The sequence below is a fragment of the Carcharodon carcharias genome, chromosome 14 (assembly GCF_017639515.1).
Source record: "Carcharodon carcharias isolate sCarCar2 chromosome 14, sCarCar2.pri, whole genome shotgun sequence".
Lineage (NCBI taxonomy): Eukaryota > Metazoa > Chordata > Chondrichthyes > Lamniformes > Lamnidae > Carcharodon > Carcharodon carcharias.
The window spans coordinates 16,902,948-16,929,712 of NC_054480.1; the positions used below are offsets into that span (position 1 = coordinate 16,902,948).

A 26,765-nucleotide genomic window follows, 5' to 3' on the forward strand; every position below is an offset into this window, starting at 1 on the left:
TATCCAGATCTCTATTCCCCCCCCCCATTGTTTATCCAGTTCTCTATTCCCCCCCCCATTGTTTATCCAGTTCTCTATTCCCCCCGCCAAGTGTTTATCCAGTTCTCTATTCCCCCCCACCATATGTTTAACCAGTTCTCTGTCCCCTGCCAAACGTTTATCCAGTTTTTTGTCCCCCGCCAAGTATTTATCCAATTCTCTGTCCCCTGCCACGTGTTTATCCAGTTCTCTGTCCCCCTCCCCCCAACTGTTTTTCCAGTTCTCTGTCACCCCTCAAGTGATTATCCAGTTCTGTGTCCCCCCTCCCAACTGTTTATCCAGTTCTCTGTCCCCCCCTCCCAACTGTTTATCCAGTTCTCTGTCCCCCCATCCCCAACTGTTTATCCTGTTCTGTGCCCCCCCCCACCTGTTGATCCAGTTCTCTGTCCTCCCTCCCAACTGTTTATCCAGTTCTCTGTACCCCCCTCCCAACTGTTTAACCAGTTCTCTGTCCCCCCTCTCCCAACTCTTTATCCAGTTCTCTGTCCCCCCGTCCCAACAGTTTATCCAGTTCTCTGTCCCCCCCACTCTCAACTGTTTTTCCAGTTTTCTGTACCCCCTCAAGTGTTTATCCAGTTCTCTGGCCCCCACTCCCAACTGATTATCCAGTTCTCTGTCCCCCACTCCCAAGTGGTTATCCAGTTCTCTATTACCCCCCCGCGTGGTTTTCCAGTTCTCTGGCCCCGCCAAGTGTTTATCCAGTTCTCTGTCCCCCGCCAAGTGTTTACCAGTCCTGTGTTCCGCCCCAACTGTTTATCCAGTTCTCTTTTCCCCCCCAAGTGTTTATCCAGTTCTCTATTTCCCCCCAAGTGTTTGTCCAGTTGTCTATTCCCCCACCAGTGTTTATCCAGTTCTCTGTCCCCCCCTCCCCACTGTTTAACCTGTTCCCTGACCCCCCCCTCCCAAGTGTTTATCCGGTTCTCTATTCCCCCCCAAATGGTTATCCAGGTCTCTATTACCTCCCCAGTGTTTATCCAGTTCTCTATTACCTCCCCAGTGTTTATCCAGTTCTCTATCCCGCGCCAAGTGTTTATCCAGTTCTCTGTCCCCCCCCTCCCAACTGTTTATCCAGTTCTCTGTCCCCCCCTCCCAACTGTTTATCCAGTTCTCTGACCCCCCCTCCCAACTGTTTATCCTGTTCCCTGTCACCCCCTCCCAAGTGGTTATCCAGTTCTCTATTCCCCCCCATGTGGTTATCCAGTTCTCTATTCCCCCCCAACTGGTTATCCAGTTCTCTATTGCCTCCCAAGTGTTTATCCAGTTCTCTATCCCGCGCCAAGTGTTTATCCAGTTCTCTGTCCCCCCCTCCCAACTGTTTATCCAGTTCTCTGTCCCCCACCCTCCCAACTGTTTATCCAGTTCTCTGTCCCCCCCTCCCAACTGTTTATCCAGTTCTCTGTCCCCCCCTCCCAACTGTTTATCCAGTTCTCTGTCCCCCCCTCCCAACTGTTTATCCAGTTCTCTGTCCCCCCCTCCCAACTGTTTATTCAGTTCTCTGTCCCCCCCTCCCAACTGTTTATCCAGTTCTCTGTCCCCCCCCTCCCAACTGTTTATCCAGTTATCTGTCCCCCCCCTCCCAACTGTTTTATCCAGTTCTCTGTCCCCCCCTCCCAACTGTTTATTCAGTTCTCTGTCCCCCCCCTCCCAACTGTTTATCCAGTTATCTGTCCCCCCCCTCCCAACTGTTTTTCCAGTTCTCTGTACCCCCCCTCCCAACTAATTATCCAGTTCTCTGTCCCCCACTCCCAAGTGGTTATCCAGTTATCTATTACCCCCCACGTGGTTATCCAGTTCTCTGGCCCCGCCAAGTGTTTATCCAGTTCTCTGTCCCCCGCCAAGTGTTTACCAGTCCTGTGTCCCCCCCCCCAACTGTTTATCCAGTTCTCTATTTCCCCCCAAGTGTTTATCCAGTTGTCTATTCCCCCCCCCCCAGTGTTTATCCAGTTCTCTGTCCCCCCTCCCACCAACTGTTTATCCAGTTCTCTGTACCCCCCTCCCGACTGTTTATCCAATTCTCTGTCCCCCCTCCCAACTGTTTATCCAGTTCTCTGACCCCCCTCCCAACTGTTTATCCTGTTCCCTGTCACCCCCCCCCCATGTGGTTATCCAGTTTTCTATTCCCCCCCATGTGGTTATCCAGTTCTCTATTCCCCCCCAAGTGGTTATCCAGGTCTCTATTGCCTCCCAAGTATTTATCCAGTTCTCTGTCCCCCGCCGAGTTTCTATCCAGTTCTCCATTCCCATCTCAAGTGTTTATCCAGTTCTCTATTCCCATCACAAGTGTTTATCCAGTTTTCTATTCCCCTCACAAGTGTTTATCCAGTTCTCTATTCCCCCCCATGTGGTTATCCAGTTCTCTATTCCCCCCCAAGTGGTTATCCAGGTCTCTATTGCCTCCTAAGTATTTATCCAGTTCTCTGTCCCCCGCCAAGTGTCTATCCAGTTCTCCATTCCCATCACAAGTGTTTTTCCAGTTCTCTATTCCCCTTACAAGTGTTTTTCCAGTTCTCTATTCCCCTTACAAGTGTTTATCCAGTTTTCTATTCCCCTTACAAGTGTTTATCCAGTCTTCTATTCCCCTCACAAGTTTTTATCCAGTTCTCTATTCCCCCCCATGTGGTTATCCAGTTCTCTCTTTACCCCCCAAGTGTTTATCCAGTTCTCTCTTTACCCCCCAAGTGTTTATCCAGTTCTCTATTCCCATTACAAGTGTTTATCCAGTTCTGTGTCCCCATCCCAAGTGTTTATCCAGTTCTCTGTCCCCCTCCCAAGTGTTTATCCAATTCTGTGTCCCCCCCCAAATGTTTATCCAGTTCTGTGTCCACCCCAAGTGTTTATCCAGTTCTCTATTCCCCTCAAGTGTTTATCCAGTTCTCTATTCCCCCCAAGTGTTTATCCAGTTCTCTATTCCCCCCCAAGTGGTTATTCAGTTCTCTATTCCCCGCCGAGTGTTTATCCAGTTCCCTATCCCCCGCCAAGTGTTTATCCAGTTCTCTATTCCCGCCAAGTGTTTATCCAGTTCTCTATTCCCCCCAAGTGTTTATCCAGTTCTCTATTCCCCCCAAGTGTTTATCCAGTTCTCTATTCCCCCCAAGTGTTTATCCAGTTCTCTATTCCCCCCAAGTGTTTATCCAGTTCTCTATTCCCCCCAAGTGTTTACCCAGTTCTCTATTCCCCCCAAGTGTTTACCCAGTTCTCTATTCCCCCCAAGTGTTTACCCAGTTCTCTATTCCCCCCAAGTGTTTACCCAGTTCTCTATTCCCCCCAAGTGTTTACCCAGTTCTCTATTCCCCCCAAGTGTTTACCCAGTTCTCTGGTCCCCCCAAGTGTTTACCCAGTTCTCTGGACCCCCAAGTGTTTACCCAGTTCTCTGGTCCCCCCAAGTGTTTACCCAGTTCTCTTGTCCCCCCAAGTGTTTACCCAGTTCTCTGTTCCCCCCAAGTGTTTACCCAGTTCTCTGTTCCCCCCAAGTGTTTACCCAGTTCTCTGGTCCCCCCAAGTGTTTACCCAGTTCTCTGGTCCCCCCAAGTGTTTACCCAGTTCTCTGGTCCCCCCAAGTGTTTACCCAGTTCTCTGGTCCCCCCAAGTGTTTACCCAGTTCTCTGGTCCCCCCAAGTGTTTACCCAGTTCTCTGGTCCCCCCAAGTGTTTACCCAGTTCTCTGGTCCCCCCAAGTGTTTACCCAGTTCTCTGTTCCCCCCAAGTGTTCACCCAGTTCTCTGTTCCCCCCAAATGTTTACCCAGTTCTCTGTTCCCCCCAAATGTTTACCCAGTTCTCTATTCCCCCCCAAGTGTTTATCCAGTTCTCTATTCCCCCCCAAGTGTTTATCCAGTTCTCTATTCCCCCAAGTGTTTATCCAGTTTTCTATTCCCCCCAAGTGTTTATCCAGTTCTCTATTTCCCCCCAAGTGTTTATCCAGTTCTCTCTCCCCCCCCCCCCAAAGTGTTTATCCAGATCTCTATTTCCCCCCCTCCATTGTTTATCTAGTTCTCTATTCCCCCCCACCATATGTTTAACCAGTTTTTTGTCCCCTGCCAAACGTTTATCCAGTTTTTTGTCCCCTGCCAAACGTTTATCCAGTTTTTTGTCCCCTGCCAAACGTTTATCCAGTTTTCTGTCCCCCCCCCAACTGTTTTTCCAGTTCTCTGTCCCCCCTCAAGTGATTATCCAGTTCTGTGTCCCCCCTCCCAACTGTTTATCCAGTTCTCTGTCCCCCCTCCCAACTGTTTATCCAGTTCTCTGTCCCCCCTCCCAACTGTTTATCCAGTTCTCTGTCCCCCCTCCCAACTGTTTATCCAGTTCTCTGTCCCCCCCCCCAACTGTTTATCCAGTTCTGTGCACCCCCCCTACTGTTGATCCAGTTCTCTGTCCCCGCCCCAACTGTTTAACCAGTTCTCTGTCCCCCCCCCTCCCAACTGTTTATCCAGTTCTCTGTCCCCCCCTCCCAACTGTTTATCCAGTTCTCTGTCCCCCCCTCCCAACTGTTTATCCAGTTCTCTGTCCCCCCCGTCCCAACTGTTTATCCAGTTTTCTGTCCCCCCCCTCCCAACTGTTTTTCCAGTTCTCTGTCCCCCCTCAAGTGTTTATCCAGTTCTCTGGCTCCCACTCCCAACTGATTATCCAGTTCTCTGTCCCCCACTCCCAAGTGGTTATCCAGTTCTCTATTACCCCCCCGCGTGCTTATCCAGTTCTCTGGCCCCGCCAAGTGTTTATCCAGCTCTCTATTCCCCCCAAGTGTTTATCCAGTTCTCTATTGCCCCCAAGTGTTTATCCAGTTCTCTATTCCCCCCAAGTGTTTATCCAGTTCTCTATTCCCCCCAAGTGTTTATCCAGTTCTCTATTGCCCCCAATTGTTTATCCAGTCCTCTATTTCCCCCCAAGTGTTTATCCAGTTCTCTATTTCCCCCCCCCCACATTGTTTATCCAGTTCTCTATTCCCCCCAGAGTGTTTATCCAGTTCTCTATTCCTCCCAAGTGTTTAACCAGTTCTGTATTCCCCCCAAGTGTTTATCCAGTTCTCTATTCCCCCCAAGTGTTTATCCAGTTCTCTATTACCCCAAGTGTTTATCCAGTTCTCTATTCCCCCCAAGTGTTTATCCAGTTCTCTATTCCCCCCAAGTGTTTATCCAGTTCTCTATTCCCCCCAAGTGTTTATCCAGTTCTCTATTGCCCCCAAGTGTTTATCCAGTTCTCTATTCCCCGCAAGTGTTTATCCAGTTCTCTATTCCCCCCAAGTGTTTATCCAGTTCTCTATTGCCCCCAAGTGTTTATCCAGTTCTCTATTGCCCCCAAGTGTTTATCCAGTTCTCTATTGCCCCCAAGTGTTTATCCAGTTCTCTATTGCCCCCAAGTGTTTATCCAGTTCTCTATTGCCCCCAAGTGTTTATCCAGTTCTCTATTGCCCCCAAGTGTTTATCCAGTTCTCTATTGCCCCCAAGTGTTTATCCAGTTCTCTATTCCCCCCAAGAGTTTATCCAGTTCTCTATTCCCCCAAGTGTTTATCCAGTTCTGTGTCCCCCTCTCAACTGCTTATCCAGTTCTCTGTGCCCCCTTCCAACTGTTTATCCAGTTCTCTGTCCCCCCTTCCAACTGTTTATCCAGTTCTCTGTCCCCCACCTCCGAACTGTTTAACCAGTTCTCTGTCCCCCCCCCACAACTGTTTATCCAGTTCTCTGTCCCCCCCTCCCAACTGTTTATCCTGTTCTCTGTCCCCCCTCCCAAGTGTTTATCCAGTTCTCTGTCCCCCGCCAAGTGTTTATCCAGTTCTCTATTCCCCCAAGTGTTTATCCAGTTCTCTATTCCCCCCAAGTGTTTATCCAGTTCTCTATTCCCCCCAAGTGTTTATCCAGTTCTCTATTCCCCCCAAGTGTTTATCCAGTTCTCTATTCCCGGCAAGTGTTTATCCAGTTCTCTATTCCCCCCAAGTGTTTATCCAGTTCTCTATTCCCCCCAAGTGTTTATCCAGTTCTCTATTCCCCCCAAGTGTTTATCCAGTTCTCTATTCCCCCCAAGTGTTTATCCAGTTCTCTATTCCCCCCAAGTGTTTATCCAGTTCTCTATTCCCCCAAAGTGTTTATCCAGTTCTCTATTCCACAAAGTGTTTATCCAGTTCTCTATTCCCCCCAAGTGTTTATCCAGTTCTCTATTCCCCCCAAGTGTTTATCCAGTTCTCTATTCCCCCCAAGTGTTTATCCAGTTCTCTATTGCCCCCAAGTGTTTATCCAGTTCTCTATTGCCCCCAAGTGTTTATCCAGTTCTCTATTGCCCCCAAGTGTTTATCCAGTTCTCTATTGCCCCCAAGTGTTTATCCAGTTCTCTATTGCCCCCAAGTGTTTACCCAGTTCTCTATTGCCCCCAAGTGTTTATCCAGTTCTCTATTGCCCCCAAGTGTTTATCCAGTTCTCTATTCCCCCCAATTGTTTATCCAGTCCTCTATTTCCTCCCAAGTGTTTATCCAGTTCTCTATTTCCCCCCCCACATTGTTTATCCAGTTCTCTATTCCCCCCCAAGTGTTTATCCAGTTCTCTATTCCCCCCCCCCCCCCAAGTGATTAACCAGTTCTCTGTCCCCTGCCAAATGTTTGTCCAATTTTCTGTCCCCCGCCAAGGGTTTATCCAATTCTCTGTCCCCTGCCAAGTGTCTATCCAGTTCTCTGTCCCCCCTCAAGTGTTTATCCAGTTCTGTGTCCCCCTCTCAACTGCTTATCCAGTTCTCTGTGCCCCCCCCCACCAACTGTTTATCCAGTTCTCTGTCCCTGCCCCAACTGTTTATCCAGTTCTCTGTCCCCCATTCCAACTGTTTATCCAGTTCTCTGTCCCCCACCTCTGAACTGTTTAACCAGTTCTCTGTCCCCCCCCCACAACTGTTTATCCAGTTCTCTGTCCCCCCCTCCCAACTGTTTATCCTGTTCTCTGTCCCCCCTCCCAAGTGTTTATCCAGTTCTCTGTCCCCCGCCAAGTGTTTATCCAGTTCTCTATTCCCCCCAAGTGTTTATCCAGTTCTCTATTCCCCCAAGTGTTTATCCAGTTCTCTATTCCCCCCAAGTGTTTATCCAGTTCTCTATTCCCCCCAAGTGTTTATCCAGTTCTCTATTCCCCCCAAGTGTTTATCCAGTTCTCTATTCCCCCCAAGTGTTTATCCAGTTCTCTATTCCCCCCAAGTGTTTATCCAGTTCTCTATTCCCCCCAAGTGTTTATCCAGTTCTCTATTCCCCCCAAGTGTTTATCCAGTTCTCTATTCCCCCCAAGTGTTTATCCAGTTCTCTATTCCCCCCAAGTGTTTATCCAGTTCTCTATTCCCCCCAAGTGTTTATCCAGTTCTCTATTGCCCCCAAGTGTTTATCCAGTTCTCTATTGCCCCCAAGTGTTTATCCAGTTCTCTATTGCCCCCAAGTGTTTATCCAGTTCTCTATTGCCCCCATGTGTTTATCCAGTTCTCTATTCCCCCCAATTGTTTATCCAGTCCTCTATTTCCCCCCAAGTGTTTATCCAGTTCTCTATTCCCCCCCCCCCACATTGTTTATCCAGTTCTCTATTCCCCCCCCAAGTGTTTATCCAGTTCTCTATTCCCCCCCCCCAAGTGATTATCCAGTTCTCTGTCCCCTGCCAAATGTTTGTCCAATTTTCTGTCCCCCGCCAAGCGTTTATCCAGTTCTCTGTCCCCTGCCAAGTGTCTATCCAGTTCTCTGTCCCCCCTCAAGTTTTTATCCAGTTCTCTGTCCCTGCCCCAACTGTTTATCCAGTTCTCTGTGCCCCCGCCACCAACTGTTTATCCAGTTCTCTGTCCCTGCCCCAACTGTTTATCCAGTTCTCTGTCCCCCCTTCCAACTGTTTATCCAGTTCTCTGTCCCCCACCTCCGAACTGTTTAACCAGTTCTCTGTCCCCCCCCACAACTGTTTATCCAGTTCTGTCCCCCCCTCCCAACTGTTTATCCTGTTCTCTGTCCCCCCTCCCAAGTGTTTATCCAGTTCTCTGTCCCCCGCCAAGTGTTTATCCAGTTATCCATTCCCCCCCCCATAAGTGTTTATCCATTTCGTATTCCCCACCATGTGGTTATCTACTTCTCTATTTACCCCCCAAGTGTTTATCCAGTTCTCTATTTACCCCCCAAGTGTTTATCCAGTTCTCTATTTACCCCCCAAGTGTTTATCCAGTTCTCTATTCCCATCACAACTGTTTATCCAGTTCTGTGTCCCCCCCTCCCAACTGTTTATCCCGTTCTCTGTCCCCCCCTCCCAACTGTTTATCCCGTTCTCTGTCCCCCCCTCCCAACTGTTTATCCCGTTCTCTGTCCCCCCCTCCCAACTGTTTATCCAGTTCTCTATTCCCCCCCCATGTGGTTATCCAGTTCTCTATTCCCCCCAAGTGGTTATCCAGGTCTCTATTGCCTTCCAAGTATTTTTCCAGTTCTCTGTCCCCGGCCAAGTGTCTATCCAGTTCTCCATTCCCATCACAAGTGTTTATCCAGTTCTCTATTCCCCTCACAAGTGTTTATCCAGTTCTCTATTCCCATCACAAGTGTTTATCCAGTTGTGTGTCCCCCCCCCCCACCCCAAGTGTTTATCCAGTTCTGTGTCCCCCCCCCGCCAAGTGTTTATCCAGTTCTGTGTCCACCCCCAAGTGTTTATCCAGTTCTGTGTCTTCCCCCCGCCAAGTGTTTATCCAGTTCTGTGTCTTCCCCAACCCCCAAGTGTTTATCCAGTTCTGTGTCCCCCCCCCCACAAGTGTTTATCCAGTTCTGTGTCTACCCCAAGTGTTTATCCAGTTCTGTGTCTACCCGAAGTGTTTATCCAGTTCTCTATTCCCCCCCAAGTGTTTATCCAGTTCTCTATTCCCCCCCAAGTGTTTATCCAGTTCTCTATTCCCCCCCAAGTGTTTATCCAGTTCTCTATTCCCCCCCAAGTGGTTATCCAGTTCTCTATTCCCCCCCAAGTGGTTATTCAGTTCTCTATTCCCCCCGAGTGTTTATCCAAATTCCTATTCCCCCCCAAGTGTTTATCCAGTTCTCTATTCCTCCCCCACCAAGTGTTTATCCAGTTCCCTATCCCCCCCCAAGTGTTTATCCAGTACTCTATTCCCATCACAAGTGTTTTTCCTGTTCTCTATTCCCCCCAAGTGTTTTTCCTGTTCTCTATTCCCCCCAAGTGTTCTTCCTGTTCTCTATTCCCCCCAAGTGTTTTTCCTGTTCTCTATTCCCCCCAAGTGTTTTTCCTGTTCTCTATTCCCCCCAAGTGTTTTTCCTGTTCTCTATTCCCCCCAAGTGTTTGTCCAGTTCTCTATTCCCCCCAAGTGTTTATCCAGTTCTCTATTCCCCCTAATTGTTCATCCAGTTCTCTATTTCCCCCCAAGTGTTTATCCAGTTCTCTATTCCCCCCCACCAAGTGTTTAACCAGTTCTCTATCCCCTGCCAAATGTTTATCCAGTTTTCTGTCCCCCGCCAAGTGTTTATCCAATTCTCTGTCCCCTGCCAAGTGTTTATCCAGTTCTCTATTTCCCCCCCCACCAAGTGTTTAACCAGTTCTCTATCCTTTGCCAAATGTTTATCCAGTTTTCTGTCCCCCGCCAAGTGTTTATCCAATTCTCTGTCCCCTGCCAAGTGTTTATCCAGTTCTCTATTCCCCCCCCACCAAGTGTTTAACCAGTTCTCTATCCCCTGCCAAATGTTTATCCAGTTTTCTGTCCCCCGCCGAGTGTTTATCCAATTCTCTGTCCCCTGCCAAGTGTTTATCCAGTTCTCTGTCCCCCCTCAAGTGTTTATCCAGTTCTGTGTCCCCCCCCAACTGTTTATCCAGTTCTCTGTCCCCCCCCTCCCAACTGTTTATCCAGTTCTCTGTCCCCCCTCCCAACTGTTTATCCAGTTATCAATTCCCCCCCCCCCACCCCAAGTGGTTATCCAGTTCTCAACTCCACCCCCCACAAGTGTTTATCCAGTGCTCTATTTCCCCCCTAAGTATTTATCCAGTTCTCTATTCCACCCAAGTGTTTATCCAGTTCTCTGTTCCTCCCCAAGTGTTTATCCAGTTCTCTACTTCCCGCCCCAAATGTTTATCCAGTTCTCTATTCCCCCCCAAGCATTTATCCAGTTCTCTACTTCCCGCCCCAAATGTTTATCCTGTTCTGTCCGCCCCCCAAATGTTTATCCAGTTCTCTGTCCCTCTCCCAACTGTTTATCCAGTTCTCAATTCCCCCCCCCAAGTGGTTATCCAGTTCTCTGTCCCCCGCCTCCCAACTGTTTATCCACTTCTCAATTTTCCCCCCATGTGTTTATCCAGTTCTCTATTTCCCCCCACCAAGTGTTTATCCAGTTCTCTATTCCCTTCCCCAAGTGTTTATCCAATTCTCTATTCCCCCCAAGTGTTTATCCAGTTCTCTATTCCCCCCCAAGTGTTTATCCAGTTCTCTATTTCCCCCCAGTGTTTATCCAGTTCTCTATTTCCCCCCAGTGTTTATCCAGTTCTCTATTCCCCCCAAGTGTTTATCCAGTTCTCTGTTTCCCCCAAGTGTTTATCCAGTCCTCTATTCCCCCCCACAAGTGTTTAATCAGTTCTCTCCTCCCCCCCCCCAGTGTTTATCCAGTTCTCTATTCCCCCCCCCAAGTGTTTTTCCAGTTCTCTATTCCCCTCCCAAGTGTTTATCCAGTTCTCTATTCCCCCCCCAAGTGTTTATCCAGTTCTCTATTCCCCCTTCAAGTGTTTATCCAGTTCTCTGTTCCCCCACCAAGTGTTTATCCAGTTCTCTATTTCCCCCCCAAGTGTTTATCCAGTTCTCTATTCCCCCCTCAAGTGTTTATCCAGTTCTCTATTCCCCCACCAAGTGTTTATCCAGTTCTCTATTCCTCCACCAAGTGTTTATCCAGTTCTCTATTCCCCCCTCAAGTGTTTATCCAGTTCTCTATTCCCCCACCAAGTGTTTTTCCAGTTCTCTATTCCCCTCCCAAGTGTTTATCCAGTTCTCTATTCCCCCCCCAAGTGTTTATCCAGTTCTCTATTCCCCCTTCAAGTGTTTATCCAGTTCTCTGTTCCCCCACCAAGTGTTTATCCAGTTCTCTATTTCCCCCCCAAGTGTTTATCCAGTTCTCTATTCCCCCCTCAAGTGTTTATCCAGTTCTCTATTCCCCCACCAAGTGTTTATCCAGTTCTCTATTCCCCCACCAAGTGTTTATCCAGTTCTCTATTCCCCCCTCAAGTGTTTATCCAGTTCTCTATTCCCCCACCAAACGTTTATCCAGTTCTCTATTCCCCCACCAAGTGTTTATCCAGTTCACCATCTGCCCCCCGCCATGTCCTTATCCAGTTCTCTATTTCCCACCCGAGTGTTTACCCAGTTCTCTGTCACCCCCAAGTGTTTACCCAGTTCTCTGTCACCCCCAAGTGTTTACCCAGTTCTCTGTCACCCCCAAGTGTTTACCCAGTTCTCTGTCACCCCCAAGTGTTTACCCAGTTCTCTGTCACCCCCAAGTGTTTACCCAGTTCTCTGTCACCCCCAAGTGTTTATCCAGTTCTCTATTCCCCCCCAAGTGTTTATCCAGTTCTCTATTCCCCTCCAAGTGTTTATCCAGTTCTCTATTCCCCCCCTCAAGTGTTTATCCAGTTCTCTATTCCCCCCCCAAGTGTTTATCCAGTTCTCTATTCCCCCCCCCCAAGTGTTTATCCAGTTCTCTATTCCCCCCCAAGTGTTTATCCAGTTCTCTATTCCCCCCCAAGTGTTTATCCAGTTCTCTATTCCCCCCCAAGTGTTTATCCAGTTCTCTATTCCCCCCCCAAGTGTTTATCCAGTTCTCTATTCCCCCCAAGTGTTTATCCAGTTCTCTATTCCCCTCCAAGTGTTTATCCAGTTCTCTATTCCCCCCAAGTGTTTATCCAGTTCTCTATTCCCCCCAAGTGTTTATCCAGTTCTCTATTCCCCTCCAAGTGTTTATCCAGTTCTCTATTCCCCCCAAGTGTTTATCCAGTTCTCTATTCCCCCCCAAGTGTTTATCCAGTTCTCTATTCCCCTCCAAGTGTTTATCCAATTCTCTATTCCCCCCCAAGTGTTTATCCAGTTCTCTATTCCCCCCCAAGTGTTTATCCAGTTCTCTATTCCCCCCCAAGTGTTTATCCAGTTCTCTATTCCCCCCCAAGTGTTTATCCAGTTCTCTATTCCCCCCCAAGTGTTTATCCAGTTCTCTATCCCCCCCAAGTGTTTATCCAATTCTCTATTCCTGCCCCCCAAGTGTTTATCCAGGTCTCTATTTTTCGCCCAAGTGTTTATCCAGTTCCTTATTCCCCCCCCACTAAGCGTTTATCCAATCCTCTGTTCCTGCCCCCAAATCTTTATCCAGCTCTGTATTCCCCCCTCCTAATTGTTTTTCCAGTTCTCTATTCTCCCCCCCAAGAGTTCATCCAGTTGTCTATTCCTGCCCCCCCAAAGAGTTCATCCTGTTGTCTATTGCTGCCCGCCCAAGTGTTTATCCAGTTCTCTATTTGCCCCCCCACCAAGCGTTTATCCAGTTCTTTGTTCTCCCCCAAATGTCTATCAAGTTTTCAATCACCCCACCACCAGCCCACAAGTGTTTATCCAGTTCTCTGTCCCCCCCGCAGTGTATATCCAGTTCTCTCTTTCCTTGTAGTGTTTAGCCGTTCCCCTATTTCTCCGCTCGTGTTTATCCAGTTCCCTATTCTGCCCCACCCCCAGTCACTCTCTCTTTCCCTTTAACGCTCCAATTCTTTTTCCCTTCAAGTATTTATTTTCCTTTCAAGTATTTATCCAATTCCCTTTTGAATAATATGAGTCATTCAGCCTCCACCATCCTTTCAGGCAGTGTTATCGTCATCATAACTCACTGTGTGTGTTTAAAGAAAAATCTTCCCTTGTCACTTCCTCTGTTTCTATTGCCTTATATCAGTGTCCTCTTGTTAATGACACTTCTGCCACTGTTTCTGCTTGCTTTATCCAAACTATTCATGATCTTGAATATATCTATTAAAGCTGCACCTAACCTTCCCTCCTCCTTGGATAACAACCTCAGCTTCTCCAGTTTCCAGTCTGTACAAGGCATTGGTGAGACCGCACCTGGAGTACTGTGCACAGTTTTGGTCCCCTTACTTGACGAAGGATGTAGCTGCATTGGAGCCGGTTCAGAGGAGGTTCACTATTTTGATTCCAGAGATGCGGGGCTTGTCTTATGAGGAGAGATTGAGCAGTTGAGGCCGATACTCGCTAGAGTTTAAAAGGATGAAAGGAGATCTAATTGGGGTATATAAGATGCTAAAAGGGACAGACAAAGTAGACGTGGAGTGGATGTTTCCCCTTGAGGGGCATTCTGGATCGAGAGGCCATAGTATTAGGCTAAGGGGTGGTAGATTTAAATCAGAGATGAGGAGGAATTACTTTTCTCAAAGGGTCGTGAATCTGTGGAATTCACTACCTCAGAGTGCAGTGGATGTTGGAACGCTGAACAAATTTAAGGAGGAGATGGACAGATTTTTAAGTAGTAACAGGTTGAAAGGTTATAGGGAGAGGATGGGAAATTGGAGTTGAGACCGAAATGAGATCAGCCATGATCGTAATGAATGGCGGGGCAGGCTCGAGGGGCTGAATTGCCTATTCCTGCTCCTAGTTCTTACGTTCTTTCCCGTAACTTTGACAGTATTCTAGTAAATCCCTACTGCACCCTCACCAGGCCCTTCGACATGTAAACAGCGTTCCTTATCATAAATGTGTTTCTTTTTGGTTTTATTTGCAGTGGGGAACGAAATGTTTTCTCTCATGACTTTGAAAAGGGAATTGGATAAATAATTAAAAGGGAGATATTTGGAAGGGAGTGAAGCCAATTGGATAGTTCTCTGAAACAGCTGACACAGGCATAATGGACCCATCTGTGTCGTGTCATTCTATAATTCCCTTCAGTCAAACATCTGCTCTCGACAGAAATGTCAGGTTTTGAGCAATCCCCTCCCCACCTGTTTTAGACTGTATTCTGCTGTCTTTTGGATTGTGGAGTTTTTAAAAAAATTGTTCATGGGATGGGACCATTTACTGCCCATCTCTAATTGCCCTCGTGCACATTTTTAAGAGTCAACCGCATTGCTGTAGGTCTGGAGTCACCTGTAGGCCAGATTTCCTTTAGTGAATCAGAATGGCTTCAGGTTTTTATTGAATTGCTGTGGTGGGATTTGTCCCCCAGAGCATTACCCTAGGTCTCTGGAATACTAGTCCAGTGACAATGCCACTGCCTCTCGCTATATTGGCAGACAGCTTCCTCCAGGGGCTCTATCCCTCTATCTGAAGGTAAGAGGTGTGGAAAAGCAGCCTTGAGTTAACTTGCTCTGTCCCCCCTCTTTAATGTATGGGATTCGCTCCTGATTTTTTTTTTTTCCTTGCTGAGACATGAGCATTTCTGGCTAGGCTGACATTTGTTGCCCATCCCTAATTGCCCTTGTGAAGGTGGTGGTGAGCTGCCTTCTTGAACTGCTGCCGTCTGTCTGGCGTCTTCTCCTCTTAGGCAGTCCTTGGGGACCGAGGATGACTTGCTTCCACTCCGGCATGATGGGTTCTGACATGGCTGATCAATCCAATGTGTGATCTGCAGACTCTGCCACTTGTGGGGCAATTGGTACCTGGAGGATGGGGCAGATGAGGTGTTTGGACTCTGACGTTCGACTTCTCCTTTGCATTGGCTCCCAGTGAAGTCTATCAATGCGTTCTGTGCCTTCCCGAATAAACCTTCACCATTTTGGTCGGTTACAAGCCAGGGAGGATGTTGTGACGGCACCTTTGGTGGTACTTCTCCTGTGCTTTGAGGTGCCTGCTGTAGGTGGTCCAAATCGCTGGCAATCTTGTTAATCCTGACTGGGGCCTTGAATTCTAATCCTACCACTCTCTTTGTCAGTATGTCACCATAACCTGTTTTTGGAGAGTGTCACTGAGTTTGTCAAGGTTAACAGTTGAGCTATGTTGTATAACCATTGTTTCCTCTCAATTGCTCGGCTGGGAGTGAGCCAGTGCTGTTTGGACCTGTGTTAAAACAGGATGAACGTGGAACAGTAGAATGGCTGATTAAGTGTCCAGCTGCAGTCTTTACTTAGGCAGAGATCAGGAATCTACTCTAATACGTTCCTTCAGGGAATATAGCCAGCCCAAAACAAACATCTCCGGTAATTCTTTCAGCTTTGAAGATGCCTAACGGTCCAAAGAGACCTCAAGAAGGCAGAGTGATGCCCAGGTGCTCAGTGGTAAAATACACCACATGGTACGATCTGGAGCCGGACTCCTATTGCGATTGCCTGTTCTCCGTGTAGCGCGAGCTGGAGAGCCATATTTCTTGGCCCAAGGCAACGATAATGAAAATCAACCAGGGTTCCTGTTCCTCAACCCCCTTGGTTGAATTGCATGCATAGTGTATCGACTAATAGGTGAATAACAACCACTTCCAGACATACTAGAGGCAAGGGCCCCAGCAGGGGGCGTCAGCATACTGGTATATTATATGCTACACTGGGGACCGAGGCCATTTGGCCCTTTGTGCCTCTCTGGTAGAGCTATCCAATTAGTACCACTCCCCCGCTCTTTTCCCGTAACCTTGTAAACCCTTTCAAGTATTTGCCAGTTCCTTCTTCAGGAAGGGGAGTAAATTGGAGAGAGGAGAGGAACTTCTGACCTCTCAGAAGACGTTAGCTTATATAACGTTGGTTTTATAGTATCGTAGCAACTGGATGTGATGATGCAGTGTGTTTAGTGGCTTTGTATTTGGTGTCATCCCTATGGGCTAGTGCTTTGAGGCATTTTACAGGGGTGATAAGTCATTATAAGGCTGAAGGTCATTTTCCTTTGTTTAAAGCATGTCACCTGCAGCAAGCAGTTAGGAAGGCAAATGGTATGCTGGCCTTCATTACGAAAGGACTTGAGTACAGGGGCAAGGATGTCTTACTGCAGCTGTACAAGTCCTGGGTGAGACCACGCCTGGAGTATTGGGTGCAGTTTTGGTGTCCTTACTTAAGGAAGGATATACTTGCCATAGAGGAAGTGTAGCGGAGGTTCACCAGACTGATTCCTGGGATGGCAGGATTGTCATATGAAGAGCGATTTGGCGATGGAAGTGGGGAATGCACAAAAGGCCAAATTTGGAGGGAGGCAGAGCCCTCAGGAGGTGGTTGGGAGGGCGGAGGAGAATATAGAGATAGGGAGGGGCGATGCAAAGGAGCGATTTGAACACGAGGGTGTGAATCTTAGAATCAGTCGACTGGGAGTCGATTTAGGTCATTAAGCGCAGCGATGATAAGCGAACGAGACTTGGCGTGAGTTAGCAGAGCTTAGGATGAGCTCAAGTTTACAGAGAGTGGAAGACTGGAAGTCAGCCAGGAGACCACTGGAGGACTAGAGTGTGGAAGTAACAAAAGCAGGGACGAGGGCATTTGATGTAAGTGTAACATTTCAGTGGACCATATTACTCGTCACTTGCTTTCTTCCTCAGCGCTGAAATGTGCGATTGTGATCTGCATTTCTTAGTTCCCTAAGCAGTTGGCATGAATGTTGACAACTCAGTGCATGGTCATTATCAATTTACAGGCAAGCTGAATGGATAACCAGGAGTGAGTTTGCTTCTGAGAGGGCATGGCCTGCAGGATTACTGAGGCAGGGAATATAGTTTATGAAATTGACACTCATACTTCTAGTTGTTTCCCACGGAGTGACTCGCGGATATGGGATAGAGATTCCAGGACACATCTAATCAAGGGAATCCAATGACATAAGCTGAGAGAGCAGACCTTGAACATTTGGTAACCGCCAGAGATTCGATTCTCTTCTGGTCTCCTCAGTAATAAAACAGAACCTGGATGTTAGTCCAGGCATAATGGCGCTCTTGTGAAATTTTTATACTTTGTCAGGGCCTTGAAATATATCCAGCAATCAAACTCTTTAGTTTGTCCTTCCAAGATGATGGTTGTCTACAGAGATTGTTTTGAGCTGTGTGAGACTAGATACAGGTGTGTCACCAGAACCAATTTGGAAAGGATTAAACTGTGTTGGCTTCAGAGGAATTAATACTGAGATTTGAGCTTTTGAGCCCATATCCTCTCCACCAGCAGGATGCTGACTCCCTTTTCCTAACATCACTACTCTCTGCCTCGACCCATTTGCTGCTGAAGTCTTCATCCCTGCTTTTGTTACTTCCACACTACACTTGCCCAGTGCTCGGCTGGCTGGCATCCCATCTGTAAACTTGAGCTCATCCTAAACTCTGCTGCCCATGTCCTAATTCACACCAAGTCTCGCCCCTGTTCTCACTGACCTACATCGACTCCCAGTCTACTGATGTTAAAATTCTCAACCTTGTGTTCAAATTGCTCCATTGCATCACCCCTCCCTATTTCTGTAACCTCCTTGTCCCTCCTTATCGCCTCCCGAGTGCTCTGCATTCCTCCAATTCTGGCCTCTTGTGCATTCCCTACTTCTGTTGTCAAATGTCTTTGGGTGTTCTAGGCCCTAAGCTCTGGAATTTCCTCCTCTCTACCTCTCTACATCACTGCCTTGCCTCATTTAAGACTTTTGAATATCTACCTCTTTGACCCAGGTTCAATCTCCCTCCTTGGCTCCATGTCAAACTTTGAAAGCGCTCCCGAAGCACCTTGCAACATTTTACCATATTAAAGGTGCCATATAAATGCAAGTTATTATTGCTCATGCTACGGACTGAAAGGTCTACTCTAAGACATCTAGTTTTGGGTTTTTCAACCCTCATCTATCCTGGACATTGTTTCCTGCTCTGTTTTCATCTCAAACACACACTGCAGAATAATGTTACTAACATTACTGCGTGCCTGATGAGAGATAATATGCAGTTGACCACCAGTAAACTCTGTGGCTGCTGCTCTTATCCTTTATTTACGTCAGTAATGGTCCAGTTGGCCAAGTTTGAGTCTCGTGTAGTATCTCACAGGCTTGGTACATAGAATTTACAGCACAGAAACAGACCATTCAACCCAACTGGTCAATGCTGGTCTTTATGCTGTACATTATCCTCCTCCCACTCTACTGCACCTAAAGCTAATGGCACTTGCCACTCTTTTCTCCTTCATGTACTTATCCAGCTTCCTCTTAAATGTATCTATACTATTCACCTCCACTACTCCATGTGGTAGCAAGTTCCACTTTCTAACCACTCTTGCTGTAAAGAAGTTCCTTGCGAATTCTTTATTGCCTTTATTCGTGACTTCCTTCTATTGGTGAGCCCTAGCCCCACTCCCACACCTTGACCACAAGTGAGAAACACCTTCTACCTTACTGATTCCCTTTATATTTGTAACAACTGCTGTTCGGTTGCTTCTTGGCTTTTCACTTTTATAGGGGCAAGAACCCCTGGCTAATCAGTTGTTCGTGAAAGTTACAACCTCTCCGTTCTCGCATCGTCCTTGTAAGTCATCTCTGCACCTTCTTCAGTGCCTTTAATACCCTCTTTTGTACTCTGGAGACCAAAACTGTGGACAGACTATGCACAATGCTCCCATTGGAATCGACCGAACAGCCAGCTGCACAGTAATACGCTGGGATCCATGTCGGAGACCTCTTCCCTCCCTTTATTTTCCATTTATGGTCAACTGTGTGCCCACCTAACTTCAGTTGCGTAGGTAGATTGGAGAAGTTGGCACAGCTTTCCTTGGAGAAGAGAAGGTTGAGAGGAGATTTGATAGAGGTATTTGAAATCACGAGGGGCCTGGACTGAGTAGATAGGGAGAAACTGCTCCCACTGGTGGAAGGATCGAGAATGAGAGGGCACAGTTAAGGCAATTGGCAAAAGAAGCAACGGCGACATGAGGTAAAACTTTTTCAGGCAGTGGGTGGTTAGGATCTGGAGTGCGCTGCCCGAGAGCATGGTGGAAGCAGATTCAACCAAGAGGAAATTGGACTATTATCTGAAAAGGAAGAATGTGCAGGGTTAGCCAGGCGCCCTCAGAAGAGGGGAGGTTAGCTCAAGGATTTATGATCGGAGCGAGGCATTTTTAGTCCGGATGTGGGTGGTGGTCATTGATCGAGGATGACGAGTTTTTTTTTGATCTGTCAGTACTTTTTCACTGCAGGGCATTGTCAGTAGATTTCCGTCATTCCGTGAACTCTGACCAGAGCAGCATTGCTGTAGCTCGCTCGTGCTTTGGAGATTCGCTTCCAAGAATGCAGCTGATAAATCGTACGGCTCGGTTGACAAGGTGAAAGTCTCTTAGGCATTGGAGGGCGACAAACTGGCCATTAATGCGGATCTTTTCAGTCTCGTACTTGGCGCCTGGCAAGTTACTTGCCTGCTGGCTTGCTATTGTTGACACTTGTCTGTCTCTTTCTGCCCCTGCACTCGCTGTAACTGGCAGGACAGGTATACGACTCGCTGCTGGTTACCTGCTCAAAAGTTACGGGAGCGGTACGTGAAAGCTGGCCAGAGAGTAGTGAGTTTGCGCACTTAGTTGTTTATATTTAGTCAAATTTTCACATCGACTGGAAACTGCCCCTGTCCTCTGCATGGTTTCCTTCCGGTAGTGTGGTGCAGGGATGTTTGGAAACAGGCATCAGGATAAGCTCCAATGCTACTTTGGTTGAATGCCTTACTTTTTTCTAGAACGTGGACAAAGCTGTGCTGAAGAATGTTTCAGCGATGGGCATCGATTTATAAAGTACCTTTGAGCGCCACAAGCTGCTGTATCCCATATTGTGGAATGCTTCAGCAGTGGGTGTTGATGGACTGTTTGACTAGGGAGGACTTCATGAGCAAGTTCAATGCCCCCTTATATATTCATATCTATTGTTCTGCACCTCCACTGAGACCAGCTAACTTAAAGCTGAAGGGCCCAAGATTGACCTTATGTGGCTTTGTTAGGAAAGACTGACAATATAGTGCCTTTCACATCCTCAGGATATCCCGAAATGCTCTGTCATCAGCATTAAACTGTTGTTCCTCTTGATTTCCATCTGTTTACCTCTGCCATGTCATGTGTGCTCTGCCTCAATGCAGGTCCTTGGCTCATTACCTGATGCTTCATCCTGAGTCACTTTCTAGGCAGCTCTGTCCATGGTGGTTTGCCATTGCCTTCGAATCTCTGGTGCAGGTCGCAAGTCTACCTCAGCCAGAGCGGGAATCGAACCCGCACTGTTGGCATTATTCTGAACCACAGGCTAGCCATCTAGCCAACCAGCCTTCTGTCTAGCTCTGTAGTGTATATAGATTTGTTCTGTGGGTCGTGCACTTTGTGTTTGGGCATCACCATTCTGTCATGGTGTATACAGCAACACTGCTGTTGGTGGCCAAAATGGAATGATTGGATAATTCCCCTGCCAGTCACACCCTGCATTGCTGTAAGTGGCTGGGATCAAGTTAATGTACATAATTTGCATTAACTATCCTTCATTCACTGCATTTTGCTGGTGAAATCCCCTTGCTTTTATTGGGAGGCTCTGCTGTGGTTTCGGCTGTGAGTTTAATTCGTAGAGACTCTTGCTGCATGTAGTGACTACATATTCCCAGTGTGAATGTAGATGATTGGATAATTGGGAGGTGCTGGCATAGTGATATTGTCACTGGACTAGTAATCCAGAGACCCTGGGGACCTGGGTTCGAATCCCACCACAGCAGATGGTGAAATTTGAATTCAATAAAAATCTGGTCTGGCCTCCATGTGACTCCAGACCCACAGCCTTCTGAAACGGCCTAGTTGTATAAAACCGCTTAAGAGTCTCAAAGGAATGAAACCGGAAATGACGACGGCGAAGTCCTCCTTACTAACATCTGGGGCCTAATGCCAAAATTGGGAGAGCTGTCTCACTGACTGGTCAAGCACCAGCCTGACATAGTCATACTCTCGGAATCATATCTTACAGATAATGTCTCAAATACCACCATCACCACTGGTAGGACAGCAGAGATGGTGGCACAGCGGTATTCAATCAGGAGGGAGTTGCTGCGGGAGTCCTTAACATCGACTCCGGATACCATGGTGAAACATAGGCAAAGAAATGTCTTGTTGCTTACCATGTACTGTCCCCCCTCAGCTGATGAATCAGTGCCCCTCCACGTTGAACATCACTTGGAAGAAGCACTGAGGGTGACAAGGGCGCAGAATGTACTCTGTTCAGACGTGCCTCCAGGGTTTCTACATAATCTTTGCACGCTCCAACCACTAGGTGGTGAGCTTAAGCCCCAGAAGTTGCAAATGGCTCTCATCACTAATGCAAACATGAGGGAAATTCACTTTGCTCTGTCGGGAAGCCCAGGAGAGATTCAATCATAACCTTGAAATGCCTTGTGTGTCGTGGTTTATATCTTAATACAAACTGTTGCGGAACGTGTTCTTGATTTTCTCAGCACTTCACAAGTGTTAAGCTTCCGACTCTTTCTATTTGCCCTGATAAGGAAGGGAGACAGAGCAAGAGTGAAGCACTAATGGTTCTTCCCAATAACTAGGGAGCTCCGCTCCACCTCCCACGTCCAAAAATTAAAGAGGTTTCGCACGTGGTGAGTACATGAAACACAAGTGAACAAGCGAACTCTGCTACAACAAAAACAGAATTACCTGGAAAAACTCAGCAGGTCTGGCAGCATCGGCGGAGAAGAAAAGAGTTGACATTTCGAGTCCTCTTTACCCTTCGACAGAACTAGGTGAATCCCAGGGAGGGTTGAAATATAAGCTGGTTTAAGGTGTGGGGGGGGGGGGTTTGTGGTTGGGTGGGAGGAGAGAAGTGGAGGGGGGGTGGTGTGGTTGTAGGCAAAAGCAGTGATAGAAGCTGATCATCAAAAGATGTCACAGGCGGCAGAACAAAAGAACACATAGCTGTCGAAGTTGGTGACATTATCCCCCAACTTAGTCTACTGCATTCGTTGCTCCCAATGCAGTCTCCTCTACATTGGAGAGACCAAACGTAAACTGGGCGACCGCTTTGCAGAACACCTGCGGTCTGTCCGCAAGAATGACCCAGACCTCCCTGTCGCTTGCCATTTCAACACTCCACCTTGCTCTCTTGGCCACATGTCTGTCCTTGGCTTGCTGCATTGTTCCAGTGAAGCCCAACGCAAACTGGAGGAACAACACCTCGACTTCCGACTAGGCACTTTACAGCCTTCCAGACTGAATATTGAATTCAACAATTTTAGGTCTTGACCTCCCTCCTCCATCCCCATCCCCCTTCTGTTTCTTCCCCCTTCCTTTTGTTTTTTTCCAATAAATTATATAGATTTTTCTTTTTCCCTCCTATTTCCATTATTTTTAAATCTTTTATGCTCCCCCTACCCCCAGTAGAGCTATACCTTGAGTGTCCTACCATCCATTCTTAATTAGCACATTCGTTTAGATAATGTCACCAAGTTCGACACCTATGTGTTCTTTTGTTCTGCTGCCTGTGACATCTTTTGATGATCTGCTTCTATCACTGCTTTTGCCTACAACCACACCACCCCCTCCACTTCTCTCCCCCCCACCCAACACCCCCCCACCCCGCCCCCCCGACCACCAACTTAAACCAGCTTATATTTCAACCCTCCCTGGGATTCACCTAGTTCTGTCGAAGGGTCATGAGGACTTGAAACGTCAACTCTTTTCTTCTCCGCCAATGCTGCCAGACCTGCTGAGTTTTTCCAGGTAATTCTGTTTGTGTTTTGGATTTCCAGCATCCGCAGTTTTTTGTTTTTATCTAAGCGAACTCTGCTGACCAGCTCGTTGAACCACTGGTTGAATCACATTTAGCCTGTTGGCAATTGATTATTGGTATGCAGGATTATAAGCTACTTAAGGCATTTTATTGAAAGAGAGAGAGAGACTTGTACCTATATAGCACCTATATAGGTCCCAAAACATTTTCCAGCCATTGCAGTGTTTTTTCCCAATGTGTAGTTACTGTTGTAATGTATGGAAGCACACAAAAAAATAGGGGCAGGAGTAGACCATGAGGCTCATTGAGCCTGCTCCGCCATTCAATACGATCATGGCTGATCTTGGAATCCAATCCATTTTCCCACCCGCTCCCCCATATCCTTTGAATTCCCCGAGAGGCCAAAAGTCTCTCTATCCCAGCCTTAAATATATTCAACCTTGGAGCATTCGTAGCCCTCTGGGGTGGAGAATCCCAAAGATTCACAACCCTTTTGAGTGAAGTAATTTCTCCTCACCTCAGCCCTAAATGATTGGCCCCTTAACCTGAGACTGCACCCCCCCACCCCGTGTTTTAGACTCCCCGACCAGCAGAAACAATCTCAGCGTCCGCCTATCAAGCCCCTTCAGAATTTGGCAGGTTTCACTGAGATTGGGCTTATATTCAGTGAGAATATAAGCCCAATTTACTTAACCGCTCAGCGTAAGACAACCCTCTCATCCCAGGGACCAATCTAGTGAACCTTTTAGGGTCCGTGCACAGCAAGCTCCCACGTACAGCAATGTGATAACCAGATAATTAGTGATGTTGGTTGAGGAATATAATTGGGCAGTATACCGGGGATAACTCTCCTGCTCTTCTTTGAAATAATTCCAAGGGATCTTTTATGTCCAGCCGAGAGGGCAGTTGGAGCCTCACCTGACCGCCTGTAGTGCGGCACTCCCTCAGTACTGCAATAGAGCGTCAGCCTGCTTTTTTTTTGTCCTCGGGTCCCCGGAGTGGGACTTGAACCTACAATCTTCTGACTCGGAGGCGAGAGTGCTATCCAGTGAGCCACAGTTAATGATGTGTTTATGACCCACACAAGCCTCCTCCCCACCCCTCATAACCCTTCACCCTATTCCATTCTCCCTTCTGCTCCTGATTGAGCCTCCCTTTACTTTATTCGCCGACCTGCTTCCTGCGGTATGTATGCCGGTGCATTCTGCTTTCCTGGGACACAGCTTTCGATGCGTTTTACTACCTCTGTCAGGAATTTATGTAATCTGTTTATACCATTCTGTGCACAGAGACTAAAGCCTGTTGAAGATGTCCAGGAGACCTCCGAGCAGACGCGGTATTACATTCGAGGTGGGCGCTAGGCTGGAAGCACGTGACAGGCTGAAAAAGTGGTAAGTCCTGCAGAGTGCGACCCCTGTCCTGCTGGTTTGTTTAGAATGGGACTTAATTTCACAGAACGTAGGAGAGCAGGAGGAGGCCACTCAGCCCATTGGGCTCTGCTGGCTTTTCCCTTTCCGTAATTTTTAAAACAATGAGAAATGTAGTTGACGGGCCAGAGACCCAGGGGTTGTGGGCGACAAAGAGCTGTAGGGATGAATCCAGCAACGTTGACTGAAATCCATGGGAGAATTCCAAACATTCACAAACGTCTTGAGGAAATTTCTTCTTGACTCAGTCCCTAATGGTCAACCCCTTTTTTGAGACTGCGACCCTTAGTTTGAGACTCTGTGGATCTGAGCAGCAGAAACCAGGAAGGCACCTGGCTCCATTCTGTGGGTCTGTGCTGCCTGATAATTTTGCTCTCAGTAGCAGAGGAGACCAAACAGGAAAGGGAGAGGGGTGGAATGGGACCCACTGGCAGCTTTGTGTGAGACCAACCCACAGGAGGGTGTATGTGTGTGTCTCACCCACTGGGAGGTGTATGTATGTCTGTGTGTGTATCTGAGAGATTCACCTGCTGGAGGTGTGTGTGTTTGTAAGACTTACCCACCAGGAGGTGTGTGTGTATGTGTTTGCTGCTGCACTGGTTCTGGTTAGAAAGGTGCTCAGCTATGATGCTTTCTGGTGAACACTTGCTGTTCAGTCCACAAGTGAAAAATGGGCAAGAGAGGAGATGGGGATAAAAGGCCTGAGTGGAGAGGAGTTTTTTTTAATATGCTTAGTGAGTATAACGTTGGGTAAAGCAACCTGACCTTGAGCCCAGTGCCAGTTTAGTGTGTATTTACAGGATATAGAAGCTAGGGGTTCTCCTTCGAGAAGAGAAGGTTGAGGGGAGATTCATTAGAGGCGTTCAAAATTTCTAATGGTTTTGATAGAGTAAATATAAAGAAACTGTCCACTGGCAGAAGAGTCGGTGACCAAAGGGGACAAAAAAAAACAGAGGCAGGATGAGGAGAAATTATTTTAGACAGCGAGTTATGGTCTGGACTGCACTGCCTGAAAGGGCAGTGGAAGCAGATTCAGTAATAACATTCAAAAGAGGATTTGGACAAATATGCAGTGGTTTGGGGAAAGGGTAGGGGAGTCATTGGATAAATCTTTGAAAGGACTGGCACGAGCACAATGGGATGAATGGCCTGTTTCTGTGCTGTAAGATTCTGTGGTCCTGTGTCTTAAGCCATGATGAATTTTTCTCGTGACATGTTTCGAATAATATGCACTGGCTCTGACGACATTTTCTCTTGAGTGTTGTTATTGTTAAGGGGAGGTGGTGGCATAGTGGTATTATCACTCAACTAGTATTCCAGAGATCTGGGGATGCAGGTTCAAATCCCACCATGCCATATGGTGAAATTTGAATTCAATAAAAATCTGGAATTATGTCTGAGGATGACCATGAAACCATTGCCGATTGTTGTAAAAACTGGTTCACTAATGACCTTTAGGGAAGGAAATCTGCCATCCTTACCTGGTCTGGCTTACATATGACTCCAGACCCACAGCAATGTAGCTGACTCTTAGATGCTCACTGAACAAGGGCAATCGGGTATGGGCAATAAATGCTGGCCACATTTTTTTTAAAAAAATGATAATCTTCAAATGACATATTTAAAAATGTGATTTTCATTATCTGTTTGGCATTGTTTTGACAGATGCTGAGTTATTTAGTTCCAGCTGATCACCTCCGCTGATTTAAAATTTTATTTGATCTGTAATCAATTACAGACAAAATCTATGTTCCAAACCAGCTATTTGAAGAGGGAAGGACTATTTGAATTGGTCATCCCTTTCGGTTTCTGATTTGATTTTTAATTTGATAAGACCCTGTCTTCTTATTGGTGTGGTTAGAAGTTAGAACGCATGGGGTTTAGCTTGAAAGAGTTGGCGTGTCTTTCACAACCTCAGGGTGTCCCAAAACACTTACAGCCGATAGAGTACATACTGAGGTGCAATCACTGTTGTGGCGCAGGGCACACAGCACTTTGCACCCAGTAACTTCCCACAAAAGGCACTGTGATAATACCAGAATTTCTGTATTTTTTTAAAATTAAGTGATTTTAAGTGAGGGATAAATATTGCCCAAGACGCTATGGAAAACTCCCCTGCTGCTCTTTGAATGAGGATGAAGCAGCCCTCTTGATTGGCACCTAATCCTCCATCACTCCCCCAACCACCGACTCACGGGGGCAGCAGTGTGTGTACCATCTACAAGATGCACTGCAGCAACTCACCAAGGCCCCTTTGACAGCTCCTTCCAAACCTGTAACCTCTGCCATCTAGAAGGACAAAGGCAGAAGATGCATGGGGACACCACCACCTGGAAGTTCCCCTCCCAAGCCACTCACCATCCTGACTTGGAAATATATCGTCGTTCCCTCACTGTCACTAGGTCAGAATCCTGGAACTCCCTCCCTAACATGGCGCTGTGGGTGCACCTACACCACATGGACTGCAGCGGCTCAAGAAGGCAGCTCACCACCACCTTCTCAAGGGCTGCTGGGAATGGGCAATAAGTGCTGGCCCAGCCAGCGAAGCCCACGTTGCATGAATGAATTTAAAAAAAGGATCCACTGGGAGAATATGTATATATGCCTGAGTGGATCGTTCACTGCGCTCAGTCCAGCCCCCCCACCGGGTCTAGCTTTCTAGCTTTACCTTTTACTGCCTGGTTTCTGACTCTGATT

General features: G+C 47.3%; 1 protein-coding gene across 6 annotated transcripts in view; it reads left to right on the forward strand.

The window, feature by feature from the left end:
* The window catches only part of LOC121287397 (PHD finger protein 20-like), an 85,619-nt gene that overhangs the window by 14,676 nt on the left and 44,178 nt on the right, over positions 1–26,765 (forward strand). For 5 of the 6 annotated variants that reach the window (XM_041205236.1, XM_041205235.1, XM_041205238.1 and 2 more), the window contains one exon: positions 23,931–24,032. In XM_041205236.1, coding sequence (XP_041061170.1) covers positions 23,950–24,032 — 83 coding nt within the window. In that variant the 5' untranslated portion in view covers positions 23,931–23,949. Of the gene's footprint in view, positions 1–19,097; positions 19,221–23,930; positions 24,033–26,765 lie in introns of those variants that run through there. The other variant, XM_041205237.1, reaches the window with a different exon arrangement.